At 43.6% G+C, this 13,301-nt stretch overlaps 2 protein-coding genes across 5 annotated transcripts in view; one reads left to right on the top strand and one right to left on the bottom strand.

The window, feature by feature from the left end:
• abhd12 (abhydrolase domain containing 12, lysophospholipase) overlaps positions 1-788 on the bottom strand; it is a 168,221-nt gene extending 167,433 nt beyond the window's left edge. The window contains exon 1 of the mRNA XM_072504536.1: positions 341-788. Coding sequence (XP_072360637.1) covers positions 341-519 — 179 coding nt within the window. The 5' untranslated portion in view covers positions 520-788. The remainder of the gene's footprint in view (positions 1-340) is intronic.
• A 4,449-nt stretch (positions 789-5,237) lies between these two features.
• The window catches only part of gins1 (GINS complex subunit 1 (Psf1 homolog)), a 29,683-nt gene continuing 21,619 nt past the window's right edge, over positions 5,238-13,301 (top strand). For 2 of the 4 annotated variants that reach the window (XM_072504521.1, XM_072504516.1), the window contains exon 1: positions 7,694-7,874. In XM_072504521.1, the coding sequence (XP_072360622.1) occupies positions 7,800-7,874 (75 nt within the window). In that variant the 5' untranslated portion in view covers positions 7,694-7,799. Of the gene's footprint in view, positions 5,318-7,692; positions 7,875-13,301 lie in introns of those variants that run through there. The other 2 variants (XM_072504523.1, XM_072504527.1) reach the window with 2 other exon arrangements.

The raw sequence follows: 13,301 nt of genomic DNA, 5'->3' as shown, positions 1-13,301 counted from the left end.
ATTGTTAAATTATATTCTGACATCCCCCCCCAACTAAAGTAAGTTTTTCATTTTTTTTAAATCAAATGACCTTTTCCACCTTTGATGAAAGCTGAATCAACCTTCAAAACACACGTGAAACCTATGGCCAGGTCCGAGTCAGTGACTGAAAGGTTTTTTAAAAATCATGTTATTGTACTACACTTGTAAGTAAAGGAAACGAGGCTTATTGCATACGGAAATCGACCCTTTCACGTTTCACCCAATTTGACCAGGCAGATTTCGAAAGCATTATTACAACTACAGTACTGAATATCTCTGACATACAAGGCTAGCCCACGCAGAGAAGCACCGGTCTTACCTCCGATAACCAGTGATCATCCCCGTCTTTGCGTCTGGGTCGAGGTCACTATCCCTTCCTTTGCTGGTTGCTGCTATCTGGCTGGGCTTCAACCTTGGTGCAGACTGTGCCGGGTCCTTTTGTAGGGTTGTGACGGTCGTGTCATGCTCTACTGTCAGGGAATTATTCCTCCTTCGCATTACTAGAAAAAGACAACGCGGAGAGCCACCTTTATTTTCGGGGAGAGGGAAATCGGAAGGCTGGAGGCAAAGGGCTGGCTGGGAGTGGGGACTAACGGGGACCGCTTGGAGATCAGCTGCACTACAGCACACCGCTCAGACTGTTTTGGTCTTTCTAAAGGCGCCCAGTTTAATACATTGTTTGCTGCGACTCCCACCGCTTCGAATCAGCTGATCAGCCACAACCTCCAACCTCTCACCCGTTTGGAGGAAACACGCCCCCGCCTCCCCGCATTTTAAGAGTCAAAAGTGTTGAATTCGCCATCCATTTTTCAAGCAGGCAGGTTTGGACAGAGTCAGTGAATAATTGAGCTGTGGGATATGAACCTTTTGAGAAAACTTCTCCCGGCTGATTTCTACCACCAGGCTTATTGTGTGAGGATCAAGAATACAATGCAGCAGTTGTCTGGGGGAGTAGCTTGCAAGTCAGCATTTTCAATTGGGAGTGTAATTTTACCCAAAAAAAATAAGATAGAATTAATTGCCCCATTATCGACATTATTATGAAGAGGACATCGAGTTAAGGTAAATGGCAAAAAGATCCAGTAGCAAGATTTTTTTTGCAAAGCACTGCCTGTCAGGATGGCGGAAGTAAATTCAATAGTAACTTTCAAAAGTTATTGGGTATCCCCATTCCTGAGAAGGAGAATATGCAGGGCTAGGGGAAAGACCATTTGGTTTTAATCGGATATATCATTTGCCATCACATGATCTGCTTCACTTCAGTTAGGTGGAAGAATAATCTTTCTCAAATAATAATTTAAGACTATAATTATGAAAGAATTATTAATCGGTATGCAATTTAACAGCATTAAATACAAAAAAAAACAACGTTCAGCAATTGCAGACTTTAATAGTTGATCAAACTTTGATTTAAATATAGTAGAGCTTTTCACTGTCTCGGGGCATGATTAAATGTTTTGCAGCCAATGAAGTGATTTTTGATGTGTAGTCGCTGTTGAAATGTACAAAACATGTGTCCAATTAGTCAAGCTAGGTCCCACAAACAGCAAATGAAGTGAGTGATCAGATTATCCTTATGTGTTGGGTGAGGAACAATCATCAGCCAGATAATCAGATGAAAGATAGAAATGGAGCCTAATCATTACACATTTACAAATTTTTATTTACAGTAACACACATTACAAACACACACCTAATGTAACAATTACAGTTTCAGTCTGCTCTTATTTATAGGAGCCGAAGTGAATACCCAGTTAAAACCCACTACCAAGTACAATTATATAATCAATTATGATACCGTTAACACAGGGGATCGAGAGAATACCCATGCTCGTTTTCTGAAGTGTCAATGGATCATTTACATTCACCTGAAGGAGCACACAGTAGATTTTGGGCAGCACGGTAGCACAAGTGGATAGCACTGTGGCTTCACAGCGCCAGGGTCCAAGGTTCAATTCCCCGCTGGGTCACTGTCTGTGCGGAGTTTGCACGTTCTCCCCGTGTCTGCGTGGCTTTCCTCCCACAGTCCAAAGACATCTAGGTTAGGTGGATTGGCCATGATAAATTGCCCTTCGTGATCAAAAAGATTAGGAGGGGTTATGGGGATAGGGTGGAAGTGAGGGCTTAAGTGGGTCAGTGCAACTCGATGGGCCGAATGGCCTCCTTCTGCACTGTATGTTCTATGTTCACACAGGGCCTTGGTTTAACGTCTTAGTTGCAGGACAGATTTTACTTGAATTGAAAATAAAGCTGCATTAACACACAACATAAACGGGACACTGGTTTATGCATTATGTACTTGTTTGCTACCAGGTAGGCTCTGGCCTGCAATGTCACTATCAACATCTGAATGGCAGCTAACTGGGAAAAAGCTAGGCTTGGAAATATTATTCAAAATTCTTTAGTAAAGATGTACAGAAACAAAAGAATTTGCAAGCATAGCTCAATTATATTCACAGGGGTCAAATCAGTGATTGCGTACGGTGGCACAGTGGTTAGCACTGCTGCCTCACCGTGCCAGAGACCCGGGTTCAATTCCGGCCTTGGGTCACTGTCTGTGTAGTTTGCACTTTCTCCCTGTGTCTGCATGGGTTTGCCTCCGGGTGCTCCAGTTTCCTCCCTCTGTCCAAAGATGTGCCAGCTAGGTGGATTGGCCATGCTAAATGGCCCCTTGGTGTCCAAAGATGTGCAAATTAGATGGGGTTACAGGGATAGGGCATGGAATTGGGCTTAGGTAGGGTGCTCTTTCAGAGGGTCATTGCAGATTCAATGGGCTGAACAGTCTCCTTCTGCACTGTAGGGATTCTATGGAATTAAAATTAGACATAATAGGATTGAAAGACATCTGTCAGGCAGTCTGTTTCTTCCCAACTGTCAAGCTGACCAAATTTAATACAGTAACATCCAAGCAGTTAAGTGCCAAGAAATGCTCACTTTGCATACCAGACTGTAATATACATTCTCTTCAGCTTGAGGAAGCATGTAGTATCTAGCACAAAGTGAATGCCAACCCACCATGCAAAGATTTATTAGAAATGTGACCAAAACTTCCCATCCATCACAGCTTGACTAATATCCCGACGAGCTCCTCCTTTAATAAATTTCACACCTTAGAACCTGATTTCATCCCCTTTACCTGCTGCCTACTCAGGTGGAAATAGATGGTGTGCAGTCTTGGTGTGTAGAAGCTGAGGATTACAATCCATGTTGGATTAATCATCAAAAGTTCCTCTTTCTACCTCTTGTGAAATCACTTCCACCAAAACCCTCAATCTACAGACTTGTACTCAAACTCTCATTCCAGGTTCTCAAAGAACAAAGAAAGAACAAAGAAATGTACAGCACAGGAACAGGCCCTTCGGCCCTCCAAGCCCGCGCCGACCATACTGCCCGACTAAACTACAATCTTCTACACTTCCTGGGTCCGTATCCTTCTATTCCCATCCTATTCATATATTTGTCAAGATGCCCCTTAAATGTCCCTATCGTCCCTGCTTCCACTACCTCCTCCGGTAGCGAGTTCCAGGCACCCACTACCCTCTGCGTAAAAAACTTGCCTCGTACATCTACTCTAAACCTTGCCCCTCTCACCTTAAACCTATGCCCCCTAGTAATTGACCCCTCTACCCTGGGGAAAAGCCTCTGACTATCCACTCTGTCTATGCCCCTCATAATTTTGTAGACCTCTATCAGGTCGCCCCTCAACCTCCTTCGTTCCAGAGAGAACAATGTGAGATAAACTCTCAACTCGCCCAATTCTGTTCGCAATAGTGTAATCTTTTGGCTTCATTCTTTCAGTAAATAAAAACAAATTCCGATTTGTTTTAAAAAACATTACTGTTCTTGACAAAATCATAACACCGACACCATAAAAACATTTTTTCTTCCTTAAGGTGTGAACAGAGATGCAGTGGCTGACATTTAAGGGGATATTTCAGAATACACAGAATAGATACAGTCCAATGAGAAAGAAACATTCCAAGGGGAGGACCAACCATTCGTGATTAACTAAGAAAGTTAAAGATAGTATTAAACTTAAAGAAATAGCATATAATTGCAAAAATTTATAAAAAACAGTAAAGAATGACTTAAACATTAATAAGGAGAGAGAAATTAGAGAAAGCTAGCTAGAAACATGAAGAGATAAGAGTAGGAGTTTCTATAGCTATTTTTAAAAACGAGTAAACAAAATGAACCTGGGGAATTAATAATGTAACATTCGGAGGTGGTAGATGAATTGAACAGGCTATTTTGCATCAGTCTTCACTATAGCTGATACTAATAACTTCCCAGAAATAGGTGTAAATCAGGAATTGGAAGGGAGGGAGGAATTCAAGATTACATTCATCAAGGAAGTATTACTTAACAAATTGTTGGAACTGCGGGTTGACAAGTCCCCAGGTCCTGATGGATTTCATCCTAGAGTCTTAAAAGAAGTGGCTAGTGAGATAGCTGATGCATTGGTTTTAATCTTCCAAAATTCACTAGATTCGCAGAAGGCTCCATTAGATTGGAAAATAGCTACTGTAACTACTTTATTCAAAAAAGAGGGAGACAGAAAGCTGTATGCCAGTTAGCTAAACATGTCATCGGAAAAATGTTAAAAGCTATTATAAAGGCTTTATAGGACACAATGATACATTCAAGGTAACAAGCAGAACCAACATAGTTTTGTGAAAGGGAAACCATGTTTAACCAATTTATTGGAGTTCTTTGAAAAAGTAACAGATGCTGTGGATAAAGGGGAACCACTGGATATACTGTACCTAGATTTTCATAAGGCATTTAATAAGGTGCCACATCAAAGGTTGTGTAAAATAAAATCTCATAGTGTAAGGGGTAACATATTATCATAGATAGAAGATTGGCTATGTAACAGGAAACAGAATAGGCATAAATGGGTCATTTTCTGGTTCGCAAGATGTAACAAGTGATGTGTCACAGTGATCAGCGCTGGGACCTGAACTCTTTACAATTCATAAAAATGATTTGAATGAAAAGTCCGAAGGTATGGTTGTTAAATTTGTTTATGACACAAAGGTAGGTAGAAACGTAAGTTGTTAAGGGGACATAAGGAGGCCATAAGGGGCGGCGCAGTGGTTAGCATTGCTGCCGCACAGCATCAAGATCTTTAGATAGCTTAGGTGAGTGGGCAAAGACCTGGCAAATGGAGTAAAATGTGAAATTGTTCATTTTGGCAGAAAAAATAAAAAGGAAACATTATCGAAATGGTGAAAGACTGCAGAGCTCTATGATGCAGAGGGATCAGGGTGTCCTACTGCACAAATTGTAAAAGGTTAGTAAACAAGTAATTATGAAACCTAATAGAATGTTATCATTTATTGTGAAGGGAACTGAATGCAAGAGTAGAGAGGTTATGCTTCAGTTATACAAGGCATTGGTAAGACAACATCTGGAGTACTGTTACAGTTTTGTCTCCTTATTTAAGGAAGGATGTAAATGCATTGAAAGCAGTTGAGAGATTTACATCTGAAATGGGCAGGCTGCCTTATGAGGAAAGGCTGAATAAGCTAGCCTTCTATCTGCTCGACTTTAGAAGAGGAAAAGACGCCTTGATCAAAGCCTTTTAAGATCCTGAGGAGACTTAACAGGATGGATGTGGAAAGGATGTTTCTTCTTGTAGGAGAATCTAGAACTAAGGGCACTTTTTGAAAATAAGGGGTTACCCATTTCATAGAATCATCATAGAATTTACAGTGCAGAAGGAGACCATTTGGCCCATCAAGTTTGCACTGGCCCTTGGAAAGAGCACCAAGCCCACGCCTCCACCCTATCCTCATCACCCCAGCCAACCTTTTTGGACACTAAGGGCAATTTAGCAACCAATCCACCTAACCTGCACATCTTTGAACTGTGGGAGGAAACCGGAGCACCCCGAGGAAACCCACACAAGCACGGGGAGAACGTGCAGACTCACAGACAGTGACCCAAGCCGAGAATCAACCCTGGAGATGTGAAGCAACTGTGCTAACCATTGTGCTACCCATTTACTTCAAAGATGAGAAAACATTTTTTTCTCTGGGGGTCATGAGTCTTCGGAACTATCTTGCTCAAAAGACTGTGTAAGCAGAATCTTTGAATCTTTTACAAGAAAAGATAGGTTTTTGATAAGCAAGGAGGCAAAAGATTATTGGGGTAGGCAGGGATGTGGAGTTGTGGTTAAAATTGAACCATGGTACTGAATGGCAGAGCAAGCTCAAAGGGCCGTGTGTCCTAATTCTTATGCATTTCTCTGGAATGGTGTTTGGTTCACAAGACACTAGCACCAGTATTAGGGAAAGAGGAAGCAGTATCATTGGAACAGCCTTCACCTCAACTCAGCCGGGACCACTGTCCTGATGAACTGTAACTGTAGAAAGGGCTTTAAACTAAATAGGTGGTTGGAGGTGGGGGTTCACATTAGGGAGCTGTAATAAATTAAAGAGAAAGGACAAGCAAATTGTGCAGGCTATTAATATGGGTAATGAGAAACAATGTGGCAGGAAAGGGCAAGTATACAAACTTAAGCATGTACCAGCAAAATAAGATCACGGTAGGGAAATAATAAAATTAAAAATGAAAGGCTTTTTTATTGAATACACACAGCATTTGTAACAAGACGAACGAATCTATCACACAAATAGAAATAAATTAGCATGAGACAACAAAGAAAGTCACAAAGTGACCATGGGTAGGAACTAAACAGGGTGACCAATTTGGGCAATTAAGGGACACTGTTATGAGGAGGTGCTGGCAAGAGCTTGGGAGCAGGGTGAGACCTTGGGCATGGGGAAGTGAGACCTTGGGCATGGGAAGTGAGACCTTGACCAGTCTAATATTGCTGCCGCTGGCTGAGACCCCATACCAGCCTCCCCAAACAGGCACTGGAATGTGACGACTAGGGGCTTTCCACAGTAACTTCATTTGAAGCCTACTTGTGACAATAAGCAATTTTCATTTTTTTTTTTTGATCACCACCATCCGTTGGACAGCCCGGAGCCCACTCAGCTGCCAAAGCAGTTTGTCGGTGAGTGCACCCTTGTCGCTCGGTGGGCCAGCCAATGCACTTGTGCTGACACAAAAAAATTGCAGATTCTTCAACTCCATGACAAAACACAACCCAGAAAAGCCTGATCTGGGATGTACGATGAAAAGTGAAATGATAAGACAATCCCAGAAAACCTGTTACCCTGGAACTGAAAATTCAATTATATTTTGGCATTTCAAAAGGACAGGAACAAAAGGAAAAAGAGGTGGGGTAGGTCCGTTAATAAGTGAGGAGATCAGTAAAATAGTGAGAAATGATCTTGGTTTGGAGAACAAATTGTGCAACTTGTTTGGGTGGAGATAGATAACAAAGGAAAGAAAACTTTTTGGAGTGGGTTATAGGTTCCTGAAGGGGGGCTAAGAGAGGAGACGGAAGGGGGTGAGAGAAGACCAAAAAAGTGCAGGTAGGGAGGAGAAAAGAGACCAGGGGGGGGGGGAAGAGATAGACGGAAGGGGGGGGGGGGGGGGGCTGCGAAAGCTGAGTAAAGGGCGGATGAGCTGAGAGACAAAGCAGACCCATTCACGCAGCTCGTGTACCTGATTGTGCTGTAAGTGAAGGCGACTTCCGGGAGAAGTGACGCAGCCGGCTGACTGCGGCCTCCTCATTGGTCAGTTTTGGCGGGAGGTTTGCTCTCCGTTGCTGCGGGCTCTCGGTGAAAGGGTTTGTATTGTGGGTTTGTGTGGAGAAGTCTGGTCACAAGCCGAGGTGGTGCCCGCTGTCGGCCGAAATAATGTTTTGTGAAAAGGCCATAGAGTTGATCAGGGAGCTGCAGCGAGCTGCGGACGGCCAATTGCCCGCTTTTAATGTGAGTATTTTCCAGGCAGTTCTTGTTAGAAGGCATTCGGTCTGGTTGCGACTGTCACTGAACCATAACAACAAAGGACGCCTTTAATGGCAACATTAGAGCGCATACTTTTGTATTAAAACGTTGTATTGTGTTGGTGGTTGCTGGAATATATCAATGGACTGATTAGGTGGGCAGAAAAGTGTCAATTTGAAATCAACTGGATAAGTGGGAAGTAATGTAGTTGATAGGGAGTGTGGGTGCAAACAAGACAAGGGAATATATTCACAATAAGTGGGAAGGTACCTCGAATAATGGAGGGATCTTGCCCACTGATCCCGAAGGCAGACTTAGACTTTGTGGGTTTGGTCCCATGTAGAACACTGAGCAACAAGACTCAGCCACCAGCTCTAATTCATTGCTGCACCCACTGTGGTGTCCCATTCTTGAAAGGCTTTCTTAAATGTCTTTTTTCCATCTGATGGTATCCATTCTACATCAATGAGGAGTAGATCCAGGAGGCACAATAGTTAGCATGGTTGCTTCACAGCGCCAGGGTCCAAGGTTTGATTCCCTGCTGGGTCACTGCCTGTGTGGAGTCTGCACGTTCTCCTCGTGTCTGTGTGGGTTTCCTCCGGGTGCTCCGGTTTCCTCCCACAGTCCAAAGATGTGCAGGTTAGGTGGATTGGCCATACTAAATTGCCGTTTGTGTCCAACAAGGTTCGGAGGGGTTACGGTGATAGGGTGGAAGTGAGGGTTTAAGTGGGTTGGTGAAGACTTGATGGGCCGAATGGCCTCCTTCTGCACTGTATGTTCTATGTAATCCACCTACCCTGCACATCTTTGGGTTGTGGGGTTAAGACCCACGCAGACACTGTGGAGAATGTGCCAACTCCACACGGACAGTGACCCGGGGCTGGGATCGAACCCGGTGCTCAGTGCTATGAGGCAGCAATGCTAGCCACCTTGTGCTGCCCCTCTATTGTATCTCAATAAAATACCCCATGGATGCCTATTCTGAAAAAAATACTGTGATTTTGTTTTAATTCTTGTTGTTCTGTCCTTCCTCAAAGCCCAGAACCCCAAAACTTTTAATCAGCCTTTTCATTCAAGTCTGCATTTCAGAACTTCAGATATCTCTCCTGTTACCATGATCAAAAGAGAACATAGTGCCCTGCTATAGTACAATCAATTTGATCATATCTCCCTCTGAAAGCAGCCAAAGCAATAGAATAACCATAACCTTTTATTTGCTTTATTAATTATTGTGCTGCATTGGCTTGATGTGTTGAGTCAGAAGTCAGTGAGGCATGAAAAGGGTTGCCATTAAGAGTAGTTGAGACGAAAATCGTAGAATTATTTTAACAATATGAGGTCAAAATGGTCTTTCTGGATGGATAAAGCAGCATGGGCTGAATGTCCTTTCTTCCCCTGCCTCCCAATAATTATCATGTGACTGTAAAACGTGCCTGTACACACCAGTTGGATGCTGCAGGATATTACATCTGCTGCACAAAATATTTTGATCCCATCAATCTAGGTTATATTTGAACCAGATTTGAGGTAAAAGCTTTGAACTTGCTGTACCTTTCAATCACCCAAAATTAATCTATTAACCTGTTGGATAAAAATTAGAAATCCACTTAGCTCAGTTGTAACAGAGCTGCAGTGTAGTCTAATTTCTGGAGCTTTGATCTATTAAAATTCTTGCTTGTAAGCTCTCCTTCCTTTGAACTTTTCTCCTATCTTAACAATTGCACTTTCTTATATCAAAGTTTAAAATCGCCATCCAACCAATATTTTGATTAACACGATACAATTTCAGTGATTATTCTGATTGGTCTGTTCATGGTTCCCTACTCTCCTGAAGTCAACTGTCACGACCATTTTATATTATTCACTGTTCACAATCTAAACATTTTATGATTCCTTACACCCAAGTCAGAAAGGCGGAGTTGAAAAAACATAAATCGAGAATTGTACCCTAACTCTTGTTGTCTTTTTTATCTACTGTAAATATGGCAGTCAATGAGGTTGCCCTCCTTCCTTTGGATATCAATATTGCTCAGAGTCGCCAGGTATCAAATGATACCACCACAAGGTTCAACCGGCTATCGATCAAAGCCAAACACCAGTTAGTTAGTTCAAGATCAAGGGTACTTTATTTACACAATTGATCATGCAACATAAACACTACTAGTCAAACTACACCTATCGACTATGACAACCTGTACTTAAGTTCAGGCACCCGGCTTAGGTCAGAGGAACAGTGGCTGTTGTTCGGATCTATCAATCGGGTCTGTAGAAGTAACTGCTGCTTAGCTAGGCTCATCCGTCTGGTAGCGGGCGTTGAACCTGAACTTGCTTCCGGTGGTGCTGCACTTGAAAGTGGACATTGCCGGAGCGCCAGGTCCAAGAGAGGCCGAACACATGGTGGTCTCTCTTTTCACCCTTGGGGGTTTTTGCGCTCTTTTGGGTGGTCCTTCAGTTTGGACCCCACTAATTGGGTAACTCCTGATCACTATGTTCAATTCGAACCAATAAAGGGTGTGGGCGTGTCCCAAGCGGTCATTGACCCTGTTGTTTATGCTTCCCGAGTATAGGGAGCGGCGCCGAAATGTGTCGGGTTGTATCGGTCGCTCAAGTATCAGTCCTTTGGTGGAGATGGGCTATCAAAATGCTAATCGGTTGGGGGTTTTGATACCGTCTGGATTCCTCACTCGCAAATATACATTCAGGTTCTGAGCCTGCCTGAATCTCGCATTGTCCATTTTTCCCGCTATGCTTTGCGACCTTCCCTGTTCCTGGTTGTAAGTGGCCATCCCAGATGGCTTTATTCTGGAATAAGGCGAGTTGAAAACCCCTTAAATCTGAATGCCATAGGACGCAAGTTTAATACCCTCTGATCAATGCCACAACATTTGAACAAAGACTGATGATTTAATAAATATAGTTGATTATAAAGCGAGTGATGGTGAGTTGTGGGGGAAGGGTCGGTGTGGGAGTGAGTAGAGGCAGCATCGTGTAGGGACACGAGTTTAGGGGCATTGATCACTGCACGTCTGCCGTTCTCGCCGGCCCGGTACTCCACAAGTTCGGTGGTAGTGGCGGCCCTCTGAGTCTGGGGGCAGTGGAGGAAACATGTGAGAGCGGAGGCAGTATCGGTTTGGTCTCCAGTCTGTAGCAACCATCGGTTTGCCCCAGGGCGACTAGATGGAGGGTTTTGGGGATGGCAGAGAGCAGGGATCGGGAGGATGGGAGATTTGTTTATAGATGGGAGCTTCCCCGGTTTGAGGGAGTTAGGGGAGAAGTTTGACTTGACGGGAGGGAATGGGTTTAGGTATCTGCAGATTCGGGACTTTTTGAGAAGGCAGGTTCCAACCTTCCCGCTCCTACCGCCACGGGGGATACAAGATAGGGTAATTTCTAGAGTAGGGGTGGGAGAGGGGAAGGTCTCAAATATCCATAAGGATCTCATGGAGTCAGAGGAAACGCAGACAGAGGAGCTAAAGCGCAAATGGGAGGATGAGTTCGGGAAAGAGATAGAGGCAGGTCTCTGGGCGGATGCGTTAAGCAGGGTCAACACGTCCACATCATGCGCCAGGCTCAACTTGACACAATTTAAGGTTGTTCACTGGGCACACATGACAGTGGCCCGGATGAGCAAGTTTTTTGGGATAGAAGACAGGTGTGCGGGAGGGCTAGCGAACCATGTGCACATGTTTTGGGCATGTTCGAAGCTATGGGGATTCTGGCAGGGGTTTGCAGATGTCACTTCCATGGGTGGCACCGAGTCCAGAGGTGGCATTTTTTGAAGTGTCGGAGGACCCGGGAGCCCAGGGGGCAAGAGAGGCCGAAGTCTTGACCTTTGCCTCCTTAATAGCCCGGAGACGGATACTGTTAGCATGGAGGAACTCGAAGCCTCCAAAATCAGAGACCTGGGTCAATGACATGGCTGGCTTTCTCAGTCTTGAGAAAATCAAGTTCGCCCCAAGTGGGTCAACGCTAGGGTTCGTCCAGAGGTGTCTTTAGGGGGGGGGGGGGGGGCGTTTAGTCTAGATTACTGTTCAAGGGAGGTAGATGGTCTTTATACTATGTTTATAGCTGTTTGTACATGGTGTACTGTTATGTTATAAAATCACAAATGCCTTAATAAAATATTTTACAAAAAAAAGAGTGATGAAGGGCCATGGCGAACAATGTAATTAACATATTTAGAGTTGTATTTTTCAATGGAAGAAATGGCACTCTGCCATCAGCCCTTTGTTTCTTGGGGCCGTTTCTGGTCTATTTTATTTTGTATTTTCTGACAAAGTAGACTGCACCGGTGCTTAGAATTATCCTTTTTTAGTTTTTAAAAGAAAAAAGCGTCACTGCTAATTACCTGAAGTGAAAAGACTGGAGCTGGAAACATTCAGCAATGAATATCTGTGAAGAGAACAGACAAGTTAACATTTCATTCATTGACGCAGTTCTGAAGGGTCTACATTTGAACTATTAACTTGGCTGTTTCTCATCAGATGTTGCTCTGGTGAGTGTTTTCAGCATTTTCTGTTTGTCTCTAGTTCAAATCTTCTTGTATAAACAAGCTCATCCAAAACTTTGCCCATATACTAACTCGCATAAAGTCCTGTTCACCATCACCCCCCTATACTCACTGAACTACATTGGCTACTGTTCCAGGAATTCCCAGTTTCAGGAATTCCCAGGTTTCAAATCCCTCCTTGTTCCAGGGACATCTGTTTTTTTTTATTCTCCAGTTTTTGATTTCAAATCCCTCATCCCTCCTTCTCTTTAATCTCCTCCAGCCCTACGACCTTCCAAGATATGTGCGTGCGTGTGCAAATCTAATTCTAGCGTCCTGTCCATTTCTGATTTTCATTGTTTCAACATTGGAAGTTGTGCCTTAAGCTACTGAGGTCCGAAGTTCTGGAATACCCTCTGAAACCTCTCTACCTCTCTCTCTCTTCCTTAAAGTCTACCTCTGACCAAGCTTTTGGTCACCTGCCTGAATATCTCCTTACCTGTCTCGATGTCAAGTTTTGTTTGGTAACGTGTGGATAGGTGGATATAAAGGCAAGTTGTTGCGACATGTTAATGGTTGGGTGATTTCATCCACAATATCGCTGAGTCATGCAGACCTGGAGATCCCCGGTCTGTAATGTCAAAATTGGCAACATAGGGCTAAAATTGCCCTCAAGAGTCCTAAATTTACAGCAAGCAATATCAGCCAGGCTTTTATAATGCCATTTGGAATCTAGTGACATCTGCTGGCAATCAGTTTGTGGATTTAGGATAAAGACAGGATTGGGCTTGGTTGTGAATGTCTTTGCAAACAGCCTCTCAAATCTGTTCAGTGTCTGACCATAATGGTCACTGGGTGAATTTCAAGAGGTCAATTAATGCCCATGGAGCTCTATCCCAGCAAGAATTCACCGCTTGGAGAAG

The sequence above is a fragment of the Scyliorhinus torazame genome, chromosome 1, assembly GCF_047496885.1.
Source record: "Scyliorhinus torazame isolate Kashiwa2021f chromosome 1, sScyTor2.1, whole genome shotgun sequence".
Lineage (NCBI taxonomy): Eukaryota > Metazoa > Chordata > Chondrichthyes > Carcharhiniformes > Scyliorhinidae > Scyliorhinus > Scyliorhinus torazame.
Note: the sequence above shows the minus strand (reverse complement) of the source record. Positions and strands in the feature narration are given on the sequence as shown.